Genomic DNA, 18,035 nt, shown 5'->3' with positions numbered 1-18,035 from the left:
GGTGCCCCAGGGCATGGGAAGGGTGCTCTCATTTGTAAAGCCACTGGTTGGGATATGAACTTTTGCTTTCATCTACTCCAGCCTCTACCCTGGGTCATCCCTGTAGCTGGGAAGCAGAGCAGTGTGTCCCACGCTCAGCCCCTTCCAGTTCATCATCTGCAGTCATGGTCCAAACCCATCCTTACTGATGGGTGAAGCCAATATGACAGCTTATGGACGGGAGCAAGAGGGATGTGGATCCATATTTCCCTTCTCCTGGATGCTGCAATAGTGGGACCTGAGTGAGCATTTTGTTTTACTTTTCATAGCAGGGACTTCTTCCCCTGGGAGCTGCCCCAAATCAGAGCAGGAGAGGGGCCTTAGCAGAAGTCCTACGGGCTTCAAATGCTCTGCTCCGTGGTACCACATCCTGTACTTTTAGGACTGATGTGAAAGCCCCCTTCCAGCGGGAGAAGGTAATTAAAACCACATTTTCTTAGTTGAGTAATTAGATTGATTCTGGAGAAATGCGGACATGTGGAAAATTGAAAAATGGAAGAGTTGTGTGCCCTTAGGCTGCAGATGAATGCGGCGCTGCCTTTCCGAGGAACACTGGCTCGTTCTATTGAATTACAGGACACGCTGAGACCAGCTCAAGCATGATGCAAATCCAGGCCCTGACCGGGAGAAGCTCAGTGAGAAAGGGGTCCCTTTCCTGCTGTGCTGATCTGACACATGTATTTCTTTCCCCAGAACTCCTCCTTGAATGCTGTTGTATTCTGTGCAGCAAAAGGATGCATGTGTGTGAATCTACTTATAGGATTAGGAGAAAAAACTCTCCACATAATCATACACTAACAGAAATTTTAATTGAATGGTGCATTTGATGGGACCAGCTCACAGATCGCAGTTACAGGGATGCTGTTAAGACTGTGCTGGTGTGTATTTCATTTATGAGTATTTTGACCTTACGTCTAGTGGAAAGTATTTTAGGTGTTACAGATGTAATGATGGGCTTCATTCTCTAGATTAAACCAGTCATACCTACTGTTTTTTGTTCTTGGACATTATAACAGCTGAGAACTTGTTTGGATGCTGTCAGCCATGCTGAGGGGATATTGGGGTTTTTGGGTCTCGCTCCTGTGCTCAAGCGTGCTGTGGTTTGCAGGGTTTGGGAACTGCTCTGGCACTATTTCTGGCTGAGATTATTTAAGCAAAGGTAAATATCCTACCAAATGGCTCTGTGGTGAGGTAGGTCCCACAGTCAAACTCTTCAGAGATGCCTGTAAGCTTAAAATACCCATTTCCAGTAATCTGTATGTGGACAGTTTGGGCTGTTCATAACGGCAGGGATGAAGGCAAACAGGCACACGGGGCTCTGAAACACCACTGCTGTGTGCTGAACAGCACCAGAAATTGTCAGGTAAGATAAAATACTAAATGCTGCCTGTATCCCCCTGCCTCATTTCCATTATCATTTTTGCAGCTTTTTGGTCCAGGGTTTTTGGGTAATACAGAATCTTTTTCTTACATCTCATAAATTAACTTCTGGACCGCTCTTTCCTGCTCAGTTTGCTTTCTCTCATTCTGACTTCTCAGCCTGATCTAACTTCACAGTTGGCTCTGCTTTGAGCAGGAGGCTGGTCCTGAGACCTTCAAAGTCCCTCCAACATACATTATCCTGTGATTCTGATTTTTAGTGGTCCTCCAGCTCGTTGAGACTACTATACACAAGAGCTCCCTTCTTTCCTCCTCCACCCAAAGCTGCTGGCATGTTTCACTTCCTCAGATTTCAATGCTTCCTTTCAGCAGGCACAGTCTTTGTTAAGCCATTTCCCTCTTTCATAATTTTGCACTTTCCTGAACCACCTCTTTACATGAATGCAAGACCAAACTGGTTCTTCTGAGCTCCAGTAATCCATCATCCCAAACTGTTTCTACCTACGTAGACTGCTGTTAAGATTTAATTAACAACTGTTCTGCTGAAGCTTCAGTCCTGGTCAGCAGTATTGGAATTGCATTAAATAGAGGCATTAAATATGCAACAGTATTCATGATATCAGCTTCGTAATATGAACCACTGCTTTCTGTGTATGGTTTAGCATGATAATAAATCAAGAAGCTCCTACACTGGGGTCAGGTGTCCACCTGTTTTGTTATTGCCGTTTCCCCTCTCTGATGACACTTTAAAGTCCTGGAGGCGGGAGCTGTCCCCAGCTACACAGCCACTGTGTGGCATGGGACATGCTGCCATCTCCATGCAGTGCAGATCTTCTTTCTCTCTTTTTCCATCTTCTTCCTGAAGTCACCCTAGAAGCTGTCAGCAGCACCTCGGGGCGCTGACATTGCAGAGTTTTACCTGGTCTGTGACAAACATGCCCTTCTGTCAGAAGATACTTACCTCAGGAACCATTTTGCACTCTTTCCCCAGGTCCCATTAGCAGTATTTTAGTAAACCGCTATGGCAGTCGACCCGTGGTTATATTTGGAGGCCTGCTGTGTGGCATCGGGATGGTCTCAGCTGCCTTCTGCACCAGCATCCTGCAGCTCTACATCTGCGTGGGCTTCATCACAGGTAAGAAGAAAGCGTCTCCTTTCCACCCACACTTGAGGTCCTCTTCTGATACCCACCCTTGGGCACCTCAGCCAAATGCAATGGGAACCTGGTAAGATGAAAAGCTGGTGGGACAGGGGCCCTCGCTCGTCAGCTGCTCCAGATGAGCTTTAGCAAAGATCATTTCCTCTGCTGAGCACCATGCCCCTGGCTGAACATCGCGTGCGGGGTCTTACAGGGGATGTGCTCTTTGCAGCTGAGTGCTTTCTGCCAGAGGCGATGGTGAGGATGGCCATCGGCGCCCTCAGCTCCCGCTGAAGTGAATGCGGGTTGACTGTGCTCTGCCCTGGGCAAGCAGACACAAGTGCGACTATGAAGAAAGCACCTGTGTTCCTGTATTACTGTGTGTTATCTTTCCTCTACGAGATATATGAAATGAGGTTTCAGGGGTTTGCTTTGGTTTACTTGCCCTTTGCCTGCTTGTGAGGTTAGGAGGTCCTTTATCTGAAAATAATAACCACTGGAGTTGATTGAAAATATGCAATATTCTCCCTACTGTGAAACAAATACATCCGTATTTCCTTATTGAAGTTACGGTTTGAATTTTTGGTATTGAAATACGAGTTTCCATTTTGGAAACTCAAACAGGAGAAGGCATAGGCTGAGTCCTGCATCTTTAAAGCCTGCAGGTGTGGGGTTATTGCTTTTAAAGGTAGATGGATTAGAGTTCTCCACCTCTGTGAGTATAGATGCCTAATTGTAAGCAATTTTGTTCGATTATTTTGGCTAAGGTACAGCTGATGTTTCTTCCAGTGCAGCTAGGACATCTGCCTGAAATCATGACACAATGAGTTCAAAATTGGCTTTTGAGGTTGCAAGGTATACGTTTTAATGAATGTTCCCTATCTCTCTGCAGCCACATTAAGTGTTGCTGCTTTCTGAACATGAAAAGTGCGAGCTCAACATTTAAAATCAATACAACCAGCCACTAGCAAACTAAATTGGGACAGAAAGTTTGTCACCCTGTTCTCCTACACCAATATTACTTTATAAAATCTGTACAGTAGTGAATAAATCCCCATGTAGGATTCCCTCTTTTAACCCTTACTCTTTCTAAGGGGAGTCACTGTAGTTAGATGAAACTGTGGTATTACTGAATGCATAAATCTTGCAGATTCCTTGAAAGAGATTCCAGAAACAAAGTGATGAGAGAGAAAAATAACCGATGTCTCCCATGGATAAATTCAATATTCGTTGATGCATGAGCTTGCATTATTCCCTGCTAAACAAATGTCCTCTAGCAAGTTGACTAATGCTGGATTAGCACACAGAAACCATAAATCCTTTGCTAAAACTATATGCATTTGGTGAGCAGAAGGGCTCAGGCAAGGAACAGTGCTGCAGGAAGGAATCAACTCCTCTTTTCAAAGGTACTTGTCTAAAAATGTGCCAGGAGGGAATTTTGTGCCTAATCCCAATGGGCCTAGGATTTACGAAGACCCTGCTCTTTTTTTGGTCCACATCTGGTCTGTCGCCCATCCCAGAGAGCTGATAGTACAAGCTGTGCTCAATGCACACGTGTAACCCTCGTGCCAGCAACGGGGTACAGGACCAAAGCTGTCCCTGTGTCTCCCTCGTCTTTAATGCTGTGATGTTTCCTCAGAGCAAAGCGCACTTTTTGTTGTGTACATCTTTCCCTCCCGCTTGCTGAACGAGGGCAGCTGCATGGATGAGGTCTACACTAATAACCCATCGTTTCCAGACATGGTGTGTGTGTGCTGGGGAAGGAATATTAATTTGATGGAGAGAGGAATATTCTTGTAATCCTTCTAACATGCCTGATGCCTCTAATTACGCCTGAAGTGCTTTTGCTGGTCAGGCCTAACATGGAAGCATTCAAGGGCAATTACGAAGCTGCCTGCTCATCATGCAGCTGAGACAGTGTTACTGTATGGGGAGAGAGGCTTCCGTAAAGGCGATTTGCAATGACTGTAAAGCAACCTGTGAACATCAGGCTCTTTCTAGCCTCCTTCCTACTAGCCTGAAAAGGAAACAGACTGATGTAAAAGACCGTGTTCATGTAATTCGCAGGCATGGAGATAAAAACAAGACAGTTGGTACTAGGAGGTCTCTGCTACAGTCCTGTGCCTTTGGCATATTAATAGAAATCTCTTCAGGGGAGCAGAGCAGGAAGTATCTGTTTACGGTGGAGGGATTAGACACGGCAATCTCAAATGCTTTCTTGATTATGTCTTCTCCCATTTGCACGCAGAGCAGGGGCCGGGCTCCGCTGTCAGAGACAGCTCTGAAGCAGTTCTGTCCTTGATTGGCACACGAGGCACTTTGCGTACGCTGTAAAACCCATGTTCTCTTCCTCACTTGTTTCCCTATAGCGCTTAGAAAAAGAAATGGGGTTTGCAAGCTGTCGACCTGGATAGATGCCAGCCTGGATGCGTTAAATAGGTGTTTAGGCATGCAACCTCTTCTTCAAGTCTGAGGTAGTAGCAGCAGATTTCAAAGCTAAATACAAGGCAATAACAACTGGTCGGAGTTTAGTTCAATCTGTACCAATTAGACTGCCACAAAATAAAATGGGATCTAGGGTGAAGCACGTTGACTAATGAGGTTGGAGTCTTTGCCTCAGCTGTTAGTCTTGAGCACTGAAATACCTGGTAGGATCTTCCCTTGCTAATAAACTAAGAACAAGATCAATAGCTACATAGCTGACTCCCGAAGCACCACTTATTTCCTTCTAACACGAGGGAGATGTATTTAATCTAGGGAAGGATGCTCCTGCTGGCATGGGCTTGCCTCTGTTCACGCACCACCACCAATAGGTCTCTCTGTCATATACCTGCGGAGAAAATGTGGTTATCTGAGTGACAATTTCAGCCATGGCAAAGCTGCTGTAGTTTCTGAAAACTGGAATAAAATGGATAAAAATATTTCCAACTAAAGTCAGCCAAAAGCTTAAAGTAAATTGAAATTCCAGTCAGTCAATTTGAAACTCTCTAATTAATGGGAAGAGCATGAGGTAATATTAAATTAGATTTGTCTGACTGGCAAATTAATGTTCATATAATAAAAAATTTGAGTTGATTATTGGTTAAGTGGGTAGCTGGCAACCAGTCTAATTTTTCTTCTCCGCATGACACGTGGTAGGTCCCTACCAAAAATTATTCTGTGGAAATGATGTTTCGATATCTGCACTTACCAGCCTGGGAAATACAGAGTTAAAGCAAACTCCAGTCCACTGCGTTGCATCTTCTCAGGTGAAAGAAGATGCATTCCTATACCTGAGCACCATCAAGGGTGTTCTCTAACCAAGGCTGTGTTTTGCCTCCACAGTTCTCAGGTCAGCCCTCTTCACGGGGATGAATTTGGTCCCTTATGCATTACGAGCAGGCTGTACTTCCCACAGACACGTCCTACCAAATATATGGAGTATCTAGAAAAGTTCACGCTGAGAATGTGATTCATACCAAGACTAATTTTAATATGTTGCCATTTCAATTTATTTTTAACATTGTAAACTTCCAAGTAATTTTTTTAAAAAAAAAGAATCCTGGCAAAAATCATAATTTTGTAAACCCATTCAAACTGAAGCTATCAAACATCAGTTGAATTCTGCTGGATCATTTGGATTATACTCTATCAGGGACTAATGATAGTGTTCCTTAATTAATTTTGAGGACCTTGACCTTTCTAAATTCTCTTCTGTAAAGCAATATGCCTAATTATGTACTGCACAGTTAAACAAACTAATTATATAGACTAATGAACAAGAAAAAATCTGCATGACCCTATTTTCAGAATTCATGTTCTCTGGTTTAATCACTTCAAGGATTACACTTCTGCTTTGTTCTAATGTGGCTCATTCTTTCCTGGATGCTAGGGTGGAAAATATGTGGCATCATTTTTAAATGTAATTTTGATGGAGTTCTGAAAATTTAAATTTTTTAAGGAAATACTACACATCATAGAAATGCTTGAAAATAAGAGATCATGATATACTAGTGCTCTCAGACAGAACCACAGAAAGTTGAGACCATCACAGCATTTGGTATCTCTGCCTTCAGATTTCACCTGTGCAAGAGAGGCTGGTTAACTGAATTAGCAATGCAGATTTATAATACCATTTATGTATCTAAATGCAATAAAAATAAATTTTAATTAAAAGAAACACTCTAGGGTCCTATTTAATTAGCATCCTCAGTGGTTGTTTTGCTGTGTACTTGCAGACTTCTTAAACTTTTGCCATCAGATCTGAATTGCCCACACCACCAAATTAGTAGTGGCTGAGAAGGGTGATGTTATTTTCTGTTCAGGTCTGTCTGCCCGGCAGCAGTGTTGGGTGCCCACCGCCCACGGACAGGGGTGCCAGCCCCAGCCGCACGTGAGAAGGATGCACTTTGGTGGTTACCACTGTCCAAGCCAGAACAACCTTCCTCAAACTTGAGAGTTGTCATTTTTGTTTTTTAATTGATCCATCCTCTCCTCCGACAAGACTGCTGTGTCTGGCCAAAACCAGCCAGCACTCATTGAGGGTATAGGGTCAGTTTATTCTGAAGCAAACCCTTTGTGCTAGGTTTGCCACCCAAGATTTGCAGTGCAAAAGGAAGGGGCGTTCTCTGACTAAAAGTGGTCTGGGGTCTGGTGACCCAAATGTGGCAGCCAGAAGCTCAGGGATATCTTAAGCAAAGTTTGCATCCAGTGGACCAATTGTCCACGAATTTGCCTTAAACAATGAGCTGAGTGAGGATAAACGGGTCTCAAGTCTTCCTTTGTGTATCTATCTCAACTATTTTTCTCTGTTCCAGGATTTGGCCTTGCTCTCAACCTCCAGCCATCAGTGATAATCATAGGGAAATACTTTTTAAAGAGAAGACCCATTGCAAATGGCCTTGCTATGGCGGGGAGCCCCGTGATGCTTTGTACCCTGGCTCCTCTCAACCAGTTCCTTTTTGACAATTTTGGCTGGAGAGGCAGCTTTTTAATTCTTGGGGCAATTTTATTAAACTGCTGCGTGGCAGGAGCTCTCTTCAGACCCATTGGGGCAGCCAGAGCATCGGTCAAAACACAGGCGACTCAGGAAGGGAAGGATGCTCTGAAAGAAGAGGTCACTAAGGATGCCATGGAAATGAGTAGTCCCACGGATGTCCCCATGGAGACCAAAATGGAAGAGGAAGAAGGAAAGGACTGTTGTGAAAAAATCAATCAGTACCTCGATTTTTCCCTCTTTAAGCACAGAGGGTTCTTGATTTACCTGATCGGAAACGTGCTCATGTTCCTGGGGTTTTTTGCCCCCATTGTTTTTCTGGCACCCTATGCAAAGCACATCGGCATTGATGAATATTCAGCTGCTTTCCTCCTTTCTATCCTTGCTATCGTGGATATGATTGCCCGACCTACCACTGGCATCATTGCAAACAGCAAATGGGTGAGGCCACGGATTCAATACTTTTTCAGCTTCTCCATAGCTTTCAATGGCGCCTGCCACCTTCTGTGCCCACTGGCTTCTGGCTACACGGGGCTCGTCGTTTACTCTGTCTTTTTCGGTTTGGCCTTTGGCATGGTTTGTGCCATGCTCTTTGAAACACTCATGGACCTCGTGGGAGCTGCCCGGTTCACAAGCGCTGTTGGCCTGGTCACCATTGCGGAGTGTTGCACGATATTGCTGGGACCACCTATTGGAGGTGAGTGTATTTTCTTCCTCTGCTTCCACTGTGTTGTCACTTACAGTTAGACTCTTGCAAGCGCAGTTTGTAAGAAGTGATTGTAAATGTGTTTTCTCTGTTTCCCACCCACTGTTTCTCCACTAATAATTGGTCAGGGAAGGCAGGTCCTAGGTATTTCCTCTTTACTCCTTTCTGTGTAGTCCTCCAGTTGAAGTCAACAGTTTGGAGAGTAATCTTTTAGTCCCTGATCCCTTCAGACACTTGACCTGAACTTGCAGAGTGAGACTTCTGCAACGCCAAGAACCTTGCACTTCAGATGACTCCTCCTGGAGACTCCTCCTGTTGCAAGAGGCTGGAGTCCACCACAATTTAAAACACAACAGTTCTACAAAATCCTCTTGTTGACTCAAACCTAAGCCTTGCTACTTGTCTCTAAGACTCTGAGTACTTCCACTTATGGATTTCAGTCATCTTAGTGCATCTGATAGATTTAAGGCTGTTCCGAATATTAAAAAAGGGTTTATTTTGGATGGCATGGTTTGAAATATCAAAAGGCAGAGACCCTCAAAGGTCCATGCTGACAATATTGAACCTGCAGCGGGGCTTACAGTCATCTGAAGATAAGTGGGAGCAGTGATCTCCTGTGATTTTAACAGCCTCCGTTTCTTTCCCTCTATAGCACGTGCTCCCTTCCTTTTCTACAAGGAACACACCATGTCTAGAAGACACTATATTTGAACCTGGCATTTGGCTCAAATAAAGTCCTTATCAAATCTGAGCTGGCTATGAACTAAATGACTTTATAGGTGACATCCTCTCAGTGTATAGATACCATCCTTTCTATGTGCCCTGTCCTGCAATTTGCATTTCACCTGCATGCAAGCTTGAATAACGGGTTCGGAAACTGGTCACCTTTATGCTAAAATGTTTAATTAGGTTGTGTGTGCTGTAAGACAGCACAGATAGAAAGAAGGCAGTTTAAACCCATTTCCTGGATTCAAAACTGAGATCTGGCTAATACTCTGTAGAACACGTCTTGCAGAGCCATTTAATTCCTCCTATTACCATGTAGCTCATACAGTGTGACAGAAGCAGCTGTATCCTCTTGCTGTCTTAGAGATTCATTATTTAATTAATGACAAACAAAAGAAAATACAATTTCAAAATGACCGTTTTCTGAATTATGTAATTTTCTGTGTGGAAGATTAAGTTAATGACCAGGGACTGCTAATGAGGCTAAAACAGTTCTATGTAATAATCAGTAATATTAGTTTTGTAGGGTTTTCCCCACCATTTTAATAAGCAGCAAATTTATTGGTTCTTTGGCATTTTAATAACCTACTGCAGGGTTCTGCTTTGATGAACTAAGTAAATTGTTCCCAGTGTGTTTTATGACTTTATCTTATTCTCAAAGGAAAAGAGGCAAGACTATCCTACTGTTGAATTTTCCAATACTCTACTCATTAAAACTCTCATTGAAACCCATTTAGGAGACCTCTAGGTCATCCTGATTAGCAGAAAAGGAAAAATTGCTTCAATTAGCATTTGGTTGATGTTTCACCAGTAACACAAAAAACACAGTGCATTGAAAATGGTGTACCAAGACATCTAGGAATGATTCAGGAAGAACCATTGACCAAAACCAGTTAAAAACTATTATTTTTGTGATCAAGAAATCTATTTGGTGGCCATAAAATCCCTTGTTAGTGTAATGCTGCGGGATAATTAATCATCAGCTTTTCAACATCAGGGGTCAGTCAGAAAGTAATTAAAGGTCCCTTTGTTTAAGGAGGAGAACATATTCCAAAAAGTCACAGAGCAAATGGATGATGGGCCAGTTTCAAGGAGGACTATCTGTACTGTGAAGTCCAGGTTAGGAGTGGGTCTTACTTTAATTAGGATTTGGGATGTTAAGACTGGTCTGTGTTGCACCAGTAAATGGGAATTAATGCTCAAGATCATAATCCCAATAAGATTTGCATTACATTTTGACATAATGGAGAACACTGACATTTCAATTAAGCCGCCTCCCTTCAATTACTCTGTAACTCCGTAGCAGAGGCATTAACCTTTTAGAGGAACCTGTCACATTTGTCTTGGCATTGAAATTATCTGACATTGACAGCATCATCTTTGCTTTCCCTGGAACTAATGTTTTCCAGTTCCACGCAGTGCCCTTTCATCTTTAGATCACGAGTATAAATGCAGAAAGGGCAGCTGTGACCAAAAGCTGAGTCCCCTCTACTGCTGGTGAATGACCCATGGTGGAATAAATTGGAGGGTCTTTGTCAAGAGTCTGAGACGAGACCCAGTGGCCAGGTGCCATCTCACAAAGGTCATCCTGAAAGCTGACGCTTTTGTTGGCAGCCTGAGGACTACAAAGTCAAATGGACATCCTTGTAGCTGATCACTGGAGTCAACGGAAAGACTGTCTACAGACTCTGTGATCAGAGGACTTAGTTTCTGCATGAAAAAAATAGATGTACCTAAAAAGTCCAGATTTTGCAATGTAGGTTCTCTGTCCCCTTCTACTTAACTGTACAAATTATCGGTAGTATTACCTATAAAAATGTTACCTACCCACAGGCTATATAGTGGAACACATGTGATCAGAGTATTTGTGGAAGAGATCAGAGAACATCTTATTTTATCCTAAAGCCACAAGGGTGTCCCTTTGTATGTAGGATTTGAAAACACAGTATTCTTGCCTTCATCTCTGTTTTTTTTTTTTTTAATATATGTTTTACAGGAACTCTTATCGATACCTTTGGGGACTATAAATATATGTTCATTAAATGTGGAGCTGTGATGGTCCTGGCAGGAACCTTCCTGTTCATCATGAATTATTATAATTATCGTATGCTTGCCAAGGAGGAGAAGGAAAGAAAGGCAAAAGAAGAGGATCCTAAATCTGTAAGGACAGAAAATGAAGGCAGAAATAACTGGAACAAAGAAACTGCACAGGATGGACCCGAGCTGGAACCTTTGAGAGAGGAACAAGAAGGACTAAAGAAGGAAGTGAATGGCACAAATTAAGTTTAAACCTGTTCTCATGGGCTGAACGGGAAAATACTTCTGGGTTGCTTAAGTGAACACCAGCTGTGAAATCACATTAGATTTTTAAATTTTGCTCTATGCTCTGCCATGTGCATCCTCTTTGTTGTAGGAGAAGACTACACCAGAAAGAAGTCTAGTTTCTTATAAAGTGCTGGGACACAGTGCAGTATTCATCTGCATACCAAAAGTCCTGCAACATTTTTCTTTGGCTATTTCCCATTTCCCAGAGTGGCTGAGCAAGGGTGTAACTGACACCCCACTTTTATTCCCTGTACTACAGTTCTACTCAGTGAAAAGGCCGGTGGCCATCGGAGTCAATGCAGAGCCCTTCCAGCAGCCTGAACAGGCTTTGCATTGAGTACTGTGGTGGCTGGATCTTCTCACCATGTGGTCAAAACTCTTTGACTCTTTGACTGCAGCGTCAGAATCATCCCAGGGATTTGGTGCTGCCTTCCACTGGCAGCTGCACTGTGACTTGCACCTCTGTCTCATGGAAATGTAAAATAGACCTTACACTTCTCTTAAATACAACATGAGAGAGCGGCTTGGACAGAACAAGGGCAGTACATGCCTGTGCGTGAAGCGGCAGCAAGGCAGCCTGTCCTTCTGGCCGGAGCATGCTAGGAAGGAACTAACCGTGGGGTGGCTCATCATGGCTTGATCAGGGACTTTCTCAGGGACCTCTGCATTTAGCAAAATGCCTTGAGAAAGGTGATGTTACGCAGGGGGCCAGCACAAGGCTGACATGCTGCAGGAGTCCTTGCACGTCCTTTGTCTGTGTGGGGCAGAAATCTAGTCTTCAAGGGCTTCAACTTTGATCTACATTTGAACAGTACAAATTCTTTAAAATTTTCCCTAGGAGGTTACATAGCCCTTATTACCCAATATCTGAGTGCCTTACTGTTTTCAGCATGCTTTTTCTTTACAACACCCTGGTGAGACAGTGAGCGTTGTTACTATTAATTAATTGTACAAATGAAGAACTGAAGCACAGAGGAGCTATGGGCATCATTGCATCAGTGAATAAAGCTTAGGCACGCCAGACCTGAAGCGGGATCCACTGCCCTGAGTTGGGTGCCTTGGCCACCTACTTGAAGGAAAACATCGGCAGCTGAGGAGGGGAGCTGAAAGCCTCCCTGCTGAGCACAGGCATCCCCCTGCTAGAAAATAGGAAATACCATGGATGGCCATGCATTAAACCACAGCCCTCTCTGCAGTGCAGCCTGCTTACTTTGTGCTTCATACGACTCAGGATTAATGATTTTAAACACTGTCTTAGAGCTGCGACCTTGTGCCATATTTTTTTGACCTGGTTAGGTTGCATCCATGCTGGAGGGAATCCAAACAGAGGGGCCCCCCCACCTTGTTTGGGCTGGGTTAGGCAACTCCCTATTGCTAGCACTGCAATACCTGGTGGCCTCGTGCCATCCTGTTGCATTAAATAAAGTTTCCCCAGGTCAGTGATGCAGAGCTGGAGCTCAGGCCACGTAGCAGCCTCTTATCCGGTGGTGATAATTTTGAGCTAAGAAGATCTGGACTCTGACAGCAAGCACTGATGTATTTTACAATAAGCAGCTGTTGCCCAAGAGCAAGGATGCTGAGCATGGCATCATGCAGTTGAATCATCAGCCTTTTGTAGATTTAGCTTCAAGTGACTTTTGAGGTAGATCACCCAAATCCGAAGCTAACACCAGTCTGTAGGCTAGGTCTCCTCTTTCTTTGCTTCAGTGGCAACCTTATGTGATCAGATAAAGTCTTTTTTCATGACTTTGTCACTGAAGAACTGTATTTAATTATCATTTTGGTACACACTATGATGAACAGCTTGTAAAAATACTTTCATAAATACACTATACTCTTAGATTTAGATCACTCAGATCTTCTTGTACAAAACTTTTTCTGCAAAATCTTTTGTTCCACTAAAGAGTAATGGTCTTTGGCCATTAACTTCAATAGGACTTAAATTTTATCCTTGTGTAGTATCTTGCATTTTCTCTGAAAAACAAAATCTATGCAATATACTTAAGCTTTTGTTGTGGTGGTTTTAATATTCTTTAGTTCTGTAAAATATATATCTATGGTATTTCAGTAAAAAAGGCATTGATAGAAGGCCCTGAACATTTTCCAGTATGCCTCCTGGAAGCTTTAGTATACTTAATAAAACTCTTTTAAAAAAATGAAATGAGTTTACATTTGCCCTTTGTGATCTGTAGGGTGATGCTGCCTTTCTATTCAGTAAGGAGTTTATCCTCATAGGGGTTCTAGTCTTGGCTCCGTGTATGTGGTAGTACAACTCTTGGTCATAGCCTCTTACTCCAGGACCACCACCGGGAGCTCCTTGCCACACAGTTTCTTTGACATTTTTTAGTGATCTGGGCTAGTCTGACTCGCACCTCAACTTGCCTGGGCTCACAATGAGTCTGAAAGCAGCTGAGAATGACCTGGCAAGATCTGACAAGATGATTTGCATACGTTCCCACCAGGTTGTATCAATTAATTCTGGGAACAATGACCCAGATCCTCAGCTGTCCTTACTGCAGGAGCTGATGCTAAGGCTCTTGGTCTAGCAGAAACCCAAAGCAAGCTTTTTAGATCATAAAACTTTGTTAATACAGGCAACATTTTCAATAAAAAGGCTTTTTGCTCAGCTATCTATGAAAATCCTCTGGAAAAGGTACACCTTTGTTAACCTGTCCCTGAGGGCAAAAAATGCTACATTGGATAAGTAGTTCTTTATGGCTTCAGAAGTCTTCTACCATTAAGCAGCTACTTCATTTAACCTACTCAAGCCTCCTGTCACAGAAACAGATATTTTAAGATTATGGCACTGTTTCCATCACGTAGGAAGCCAGACTATTTTGATACCATTTTGGCTATTATGGCTGGTTGTCAGAGGCGGGTGGGCGGCCTCTTCTCTGCTACCTGGCCTCCTGTCCCCGCTGTAGGTTCAAACCACAACATCTCACTAACCAATGCAGCAAAGCAATGCCAAATAACTCTCTAATTTTAAGCATGTTAGTAGCCCTAGAAATGCTTTGCTGAATCAAATCCTGTGAATTTAACACCTTGCAGGCTCAAGCTGTAATCCAGGCCTGGAAAAGTCTAAAATTTTCTGAAGAATGTTTTTAGTTACTAAAAATGACTGCCGCAATATGAAATATCCATTAGAGAAGGCTCTCGTGAAGGAGTAGAAGCTGCCTGTGCATCTAATTTAGTGATTTGTGTGGCAAATTGAACACAATATTCATATTTACATGCATGCTTAAGTCTGGAAAGCACCTGTGTAGGAAAGTCAAGAGGTGTGAGTGTTGTACCATAAACATATGTACTAGGCACATGGGGCATATCTGGGATATCAGATGTGCAAGGATGATTACTAACAGTTTCACTGGAGTGCAATTATTAGACATGGTTTATATTTCATTAGCTTGTGACCTTATTAGAAGCAATTACCGATTGTTTCCAGGATTGCTTGAACTTCTACAAGAGCCTGACTTTGATGCTGAACCATCATTCCCAACAACCACAAAAGAAGCCAACAGACCAGGCAGCAACACCGCACTCCCTGCAGCCTGGTCCTGCTTGGTGAGCCACGAGTGGAGTTTGATGGGGTGGTGTGACAAGTACCATGGACTGGATTTAGATATCTCCCATGTACTCCTTTCTTATTTATAGTTCCTATCACCTTTTCCCTCCCTATCTTTAGGTCTCCAAATTGAAAGGCATTGAGGAGGAATGCGAGTATTTCAACACTTATTCTGAAGTGGCAAAATTTGTACACTTTCCTACCTCCCTTTTCAACACAATGATAAAGCAGTGACTGTGCCACATGGTGGAGTGCCACCTTACTAGAAGGGGACATTTTCTGCCATCACGCATTGTGCCAGATGCTGCTTTACCACGCATAGCATTGCCTTGGCCTGGGAAAGGAGCAACACGGACTGCCTGAGAGCAGGGCTGACGAGCAAGGCTGGTGGACACAGCTCTGCAAGGTCAGCCGTAGATTTCATCACGAAGAGCTTTAGTGCTTTTTATTTTATACCGCTAATGAAAATCTTCTTCAGTGAGGTGATAGCCAAGAGGATGCCAGTACCCAGCACTTAAGGAACAGAGTGTAAAACCAGGCTGTCTTGTTAAACGAGCGCAGGAGGCTGCAGTGTTCAGGTTTGTAACCATCACCGGCGTGTGTTTACGCTGCTCTGGGCAGTCCTCCACATTCGGCACACAGAGGAGCTCATGGCAGTAAAGGGGGAGGATGTTCATTGCCAATTTGTGTAGCAATAGAGCAAAATGCAATTGGCTTCCTTTTAATAAAAAGAATGAACCACGTCCAGACTGTGCAAAACACGAGAAGACCAGAGAGGTCTGGAACCATGACTGAGTAGAGGTAATTTGGTGGTAACTGTGTTAAAAACGAGCAAGCAAACAAAAAAAAAATGAAGTGCCAACCTATATATTTGAAATATGCAATCATTTTAGACAACACAAGAGATTATTCAGAAGGACAGTTCCTGTGGCAGCTGATGCCAAATTTATTTGGGTGTGTTCAGAAAATGCCTCGTAGACAATACAGGTGGATTCAGATTACATTGAGGAATGAATTTAAAAGACGACTTTCGTGCCCTCTGCAGTGACAGTGACATTGACTATTTAGACTTATCAGAACTGTGTGAGGGTGTTTTGATGAGTGACATTCATAACTGTCAGCAGAGCCTCCCATAATGGCAGTGCAGCTCAGAAACGAAGACTCGATTTGCCGTCTGCTTTGGCACTCACTGAAGTATTGCTGTGCTTTGGTTTGCATTTGAAGAGAGGCTCTTTTACATTCTGACACCAAAAAAAATGAACACGTATAGCTAAATGGGATCTTCTATGTCACCACAGGCAAGACCCTGCTATCACAGGTAACGGCATCATATAATTCCTGTTAAAAACGTAGAACCCATTGTCCTGCAGAGCCAAGCACCTATCAAGGTTTGACCCTGCCATGACATTTGTGCCTACAACTTTGGTGTGTCTGCGGAGGGCGAATCTCCACATGTTCAACAGCGCGGGTGTCTAGAGGCTTAGACAATCACAGTCCTACATGGCTTGAGACACTCAAGCCCTTAGCCCATTAATCAAACAGTTAAGATATTTATGCAAGGGAAAATGATACATCCTATCCCTCCAAAAAGGCATACATTTGGACGATATTAAAAAAAAAAATAAATCTTTTTTTAGTATTTTGTTTATATGTTTATATGTTACTACTTTCTGAAACATACTCTACATCTCCTCAACTTTAGTATTATTGATGAATTTAGACTGAAAATGCTTCCTCTAATGACTTTCCTTTCTTTTCTCTTTTTAAACCTCTTTATTCAGACACACTAACTTTACAATGACCTTGGCTGTCATAGCATGCTGTTCCTATACTTTTAAAAGCATGTTTTCCCCCTATTCCAACATTTTTGAAACACTACAAAGTCATTAAAGAGCTGTAGATCATATTTTAGTCAGAAATTCAAGATGCAATTTTGCTGGACAGCCTGAGAATCCTGTTACAGTGCAAGCCAGGCGGGGAAAGCTTCGGAGGAGCAACACCATGCCTCTTGCAGCAGGGACCAGGCAGCTCATGGTGAGTCTAGCACAGGCACTGAGGATTGTACGCTCTAAATATAACAGTCCCTCCCAGTGTTCAAAAAATGCATTTACATTTTGATTTCTCTGAATTCACAGGTAGCTCAGTGACAGATATTTGGCCATAAGTGTCCATGGCTGTCCCCATCAGCTTTCTTTTGTAAACTGAACACTGCAAAGGACCCTCTCTTCAGAGGCTTATTAAAATCACACCAGAAGCTTGCTTTTAGCTGAATTAGTGTTTCCCAGCCAATGCTGTGGAAAAGGCTAGAGGCAGTTCCAGCAGCCCAGCATATAGTTTAAAGCCTTTTGGTGAATGCAGCTCAGTTTTACATCTTACCCAGGAGATTTTAAGAAGGGTAAGAAGGAAATATGTCTATTGCTACAAAGGCAGCTAAGAGGTATCTCATGCTGGAAAGGATGGAGGTGTCCCTCAATGCACGCACAGGACAGAGTCCTGCACTTTGCCCATAGGAGCCAAACCCTGTACTTCAAACTATCTGACAATCCTAATGGTGCAAACACCTCAGCTGGTACTGCCCATCATCCCAACACGATCATCTCCGAATGGTCCATTTTTCCCTACCAAGTCCCCAGCCCATGAATTTGTCATTTTTCACACCAGACTAAATCCATGGGAAGAGAAACACAGAGAAGGACTGGCTCCCTGTAGGCTTTCCAGAGTTTTTTAGACTTCTGTCTGCTCAGCGCAAAGGTGTCCCACCGAAATGTGTCACATGAAGAAACTCCCACCTTCTGCAGGAACATTGATGTTTTGGGTAGGCACCAAATGTGCTTCTATGCTTTCCTAGTCAAAGCCATTGGCTTCTGAGGAGGGGAGGATGCCCATTCACCAAAGACGTCAGCTTCAAGGTCTAACTCTGACTAAACTCAGACACATCGGATTCCTTATGTATCCTGAATTCCCTTTGATGTGCAAAGCAAAGCCGTTCAGTGCTTGCTGCTAGCGACAGATGAACTGGTACAACTGAAATGAAATAGGGACAAGCACTTCCCTTGTACTGCAGAGCTTGGCATTCCCTTCCTGGACAGATGAAATTCTTAAGTCGTTTTTAATCAGTATGTAATCAGCCCCAGCCATTAGTTATGCCATCTGATCACAAAACACAACTCCAGAGAGAGAT

The 18,035-nt window shown here is 43.2% G+C and overlaps 1 protein-coding gene across 7 annotated transcripts in view; it reads left to right on the top strand.

Annotated features, from left to right (window-relative positions):
* The window catches only part of LOC129211520 (monocarboxylate transporter 2-like), a 50,202-nt gene extending 33,700 nt beyond the window's left edge, over positions 1-16,502 (top strand). For all 7 annotated transcript variants that reach the window (XM_054838730.1, XM_054838732.1, XM_054838736.1 and 4 more), the window contains 3 exons: positions 2,411-2,554; positions 7,354-8,229; positions 10,961-16,502. In XM_054838730.1, the coding sequence (XP_054694705.1) occupies positions 2,411-2,554; positions 7,354-8,229; positions 10,961-11,247 (1,307 nt within the window). In that variant the 3' untranslated portion in view covers positions 11,248-16,502. The remainder of the gene's footprint in view (positions 1-2,410; positions 2,555-7,353; positions 8,230-10,960) is intronic.
* Positions 16,503-18,035: the final 1,533 nt, after the last annotated feature.

This window comes from Grus americana, chromosome 11 (assembly GCF_028858705.1).
Source record: "Grus americana isolate bGruAme1 chromosome 11, bGruAme1.mat, whole genome shotgun sequence".
NCBI classification, from domain to species: domain Eukaryota; kingdom Metazoa; phylum Chordata; class Aves; order Gruiformes; family Gruidae; genus Grus; species Grus americana.
This window is presented reverse-complemented; position numbering and strand designations above follow the sequence as displayed.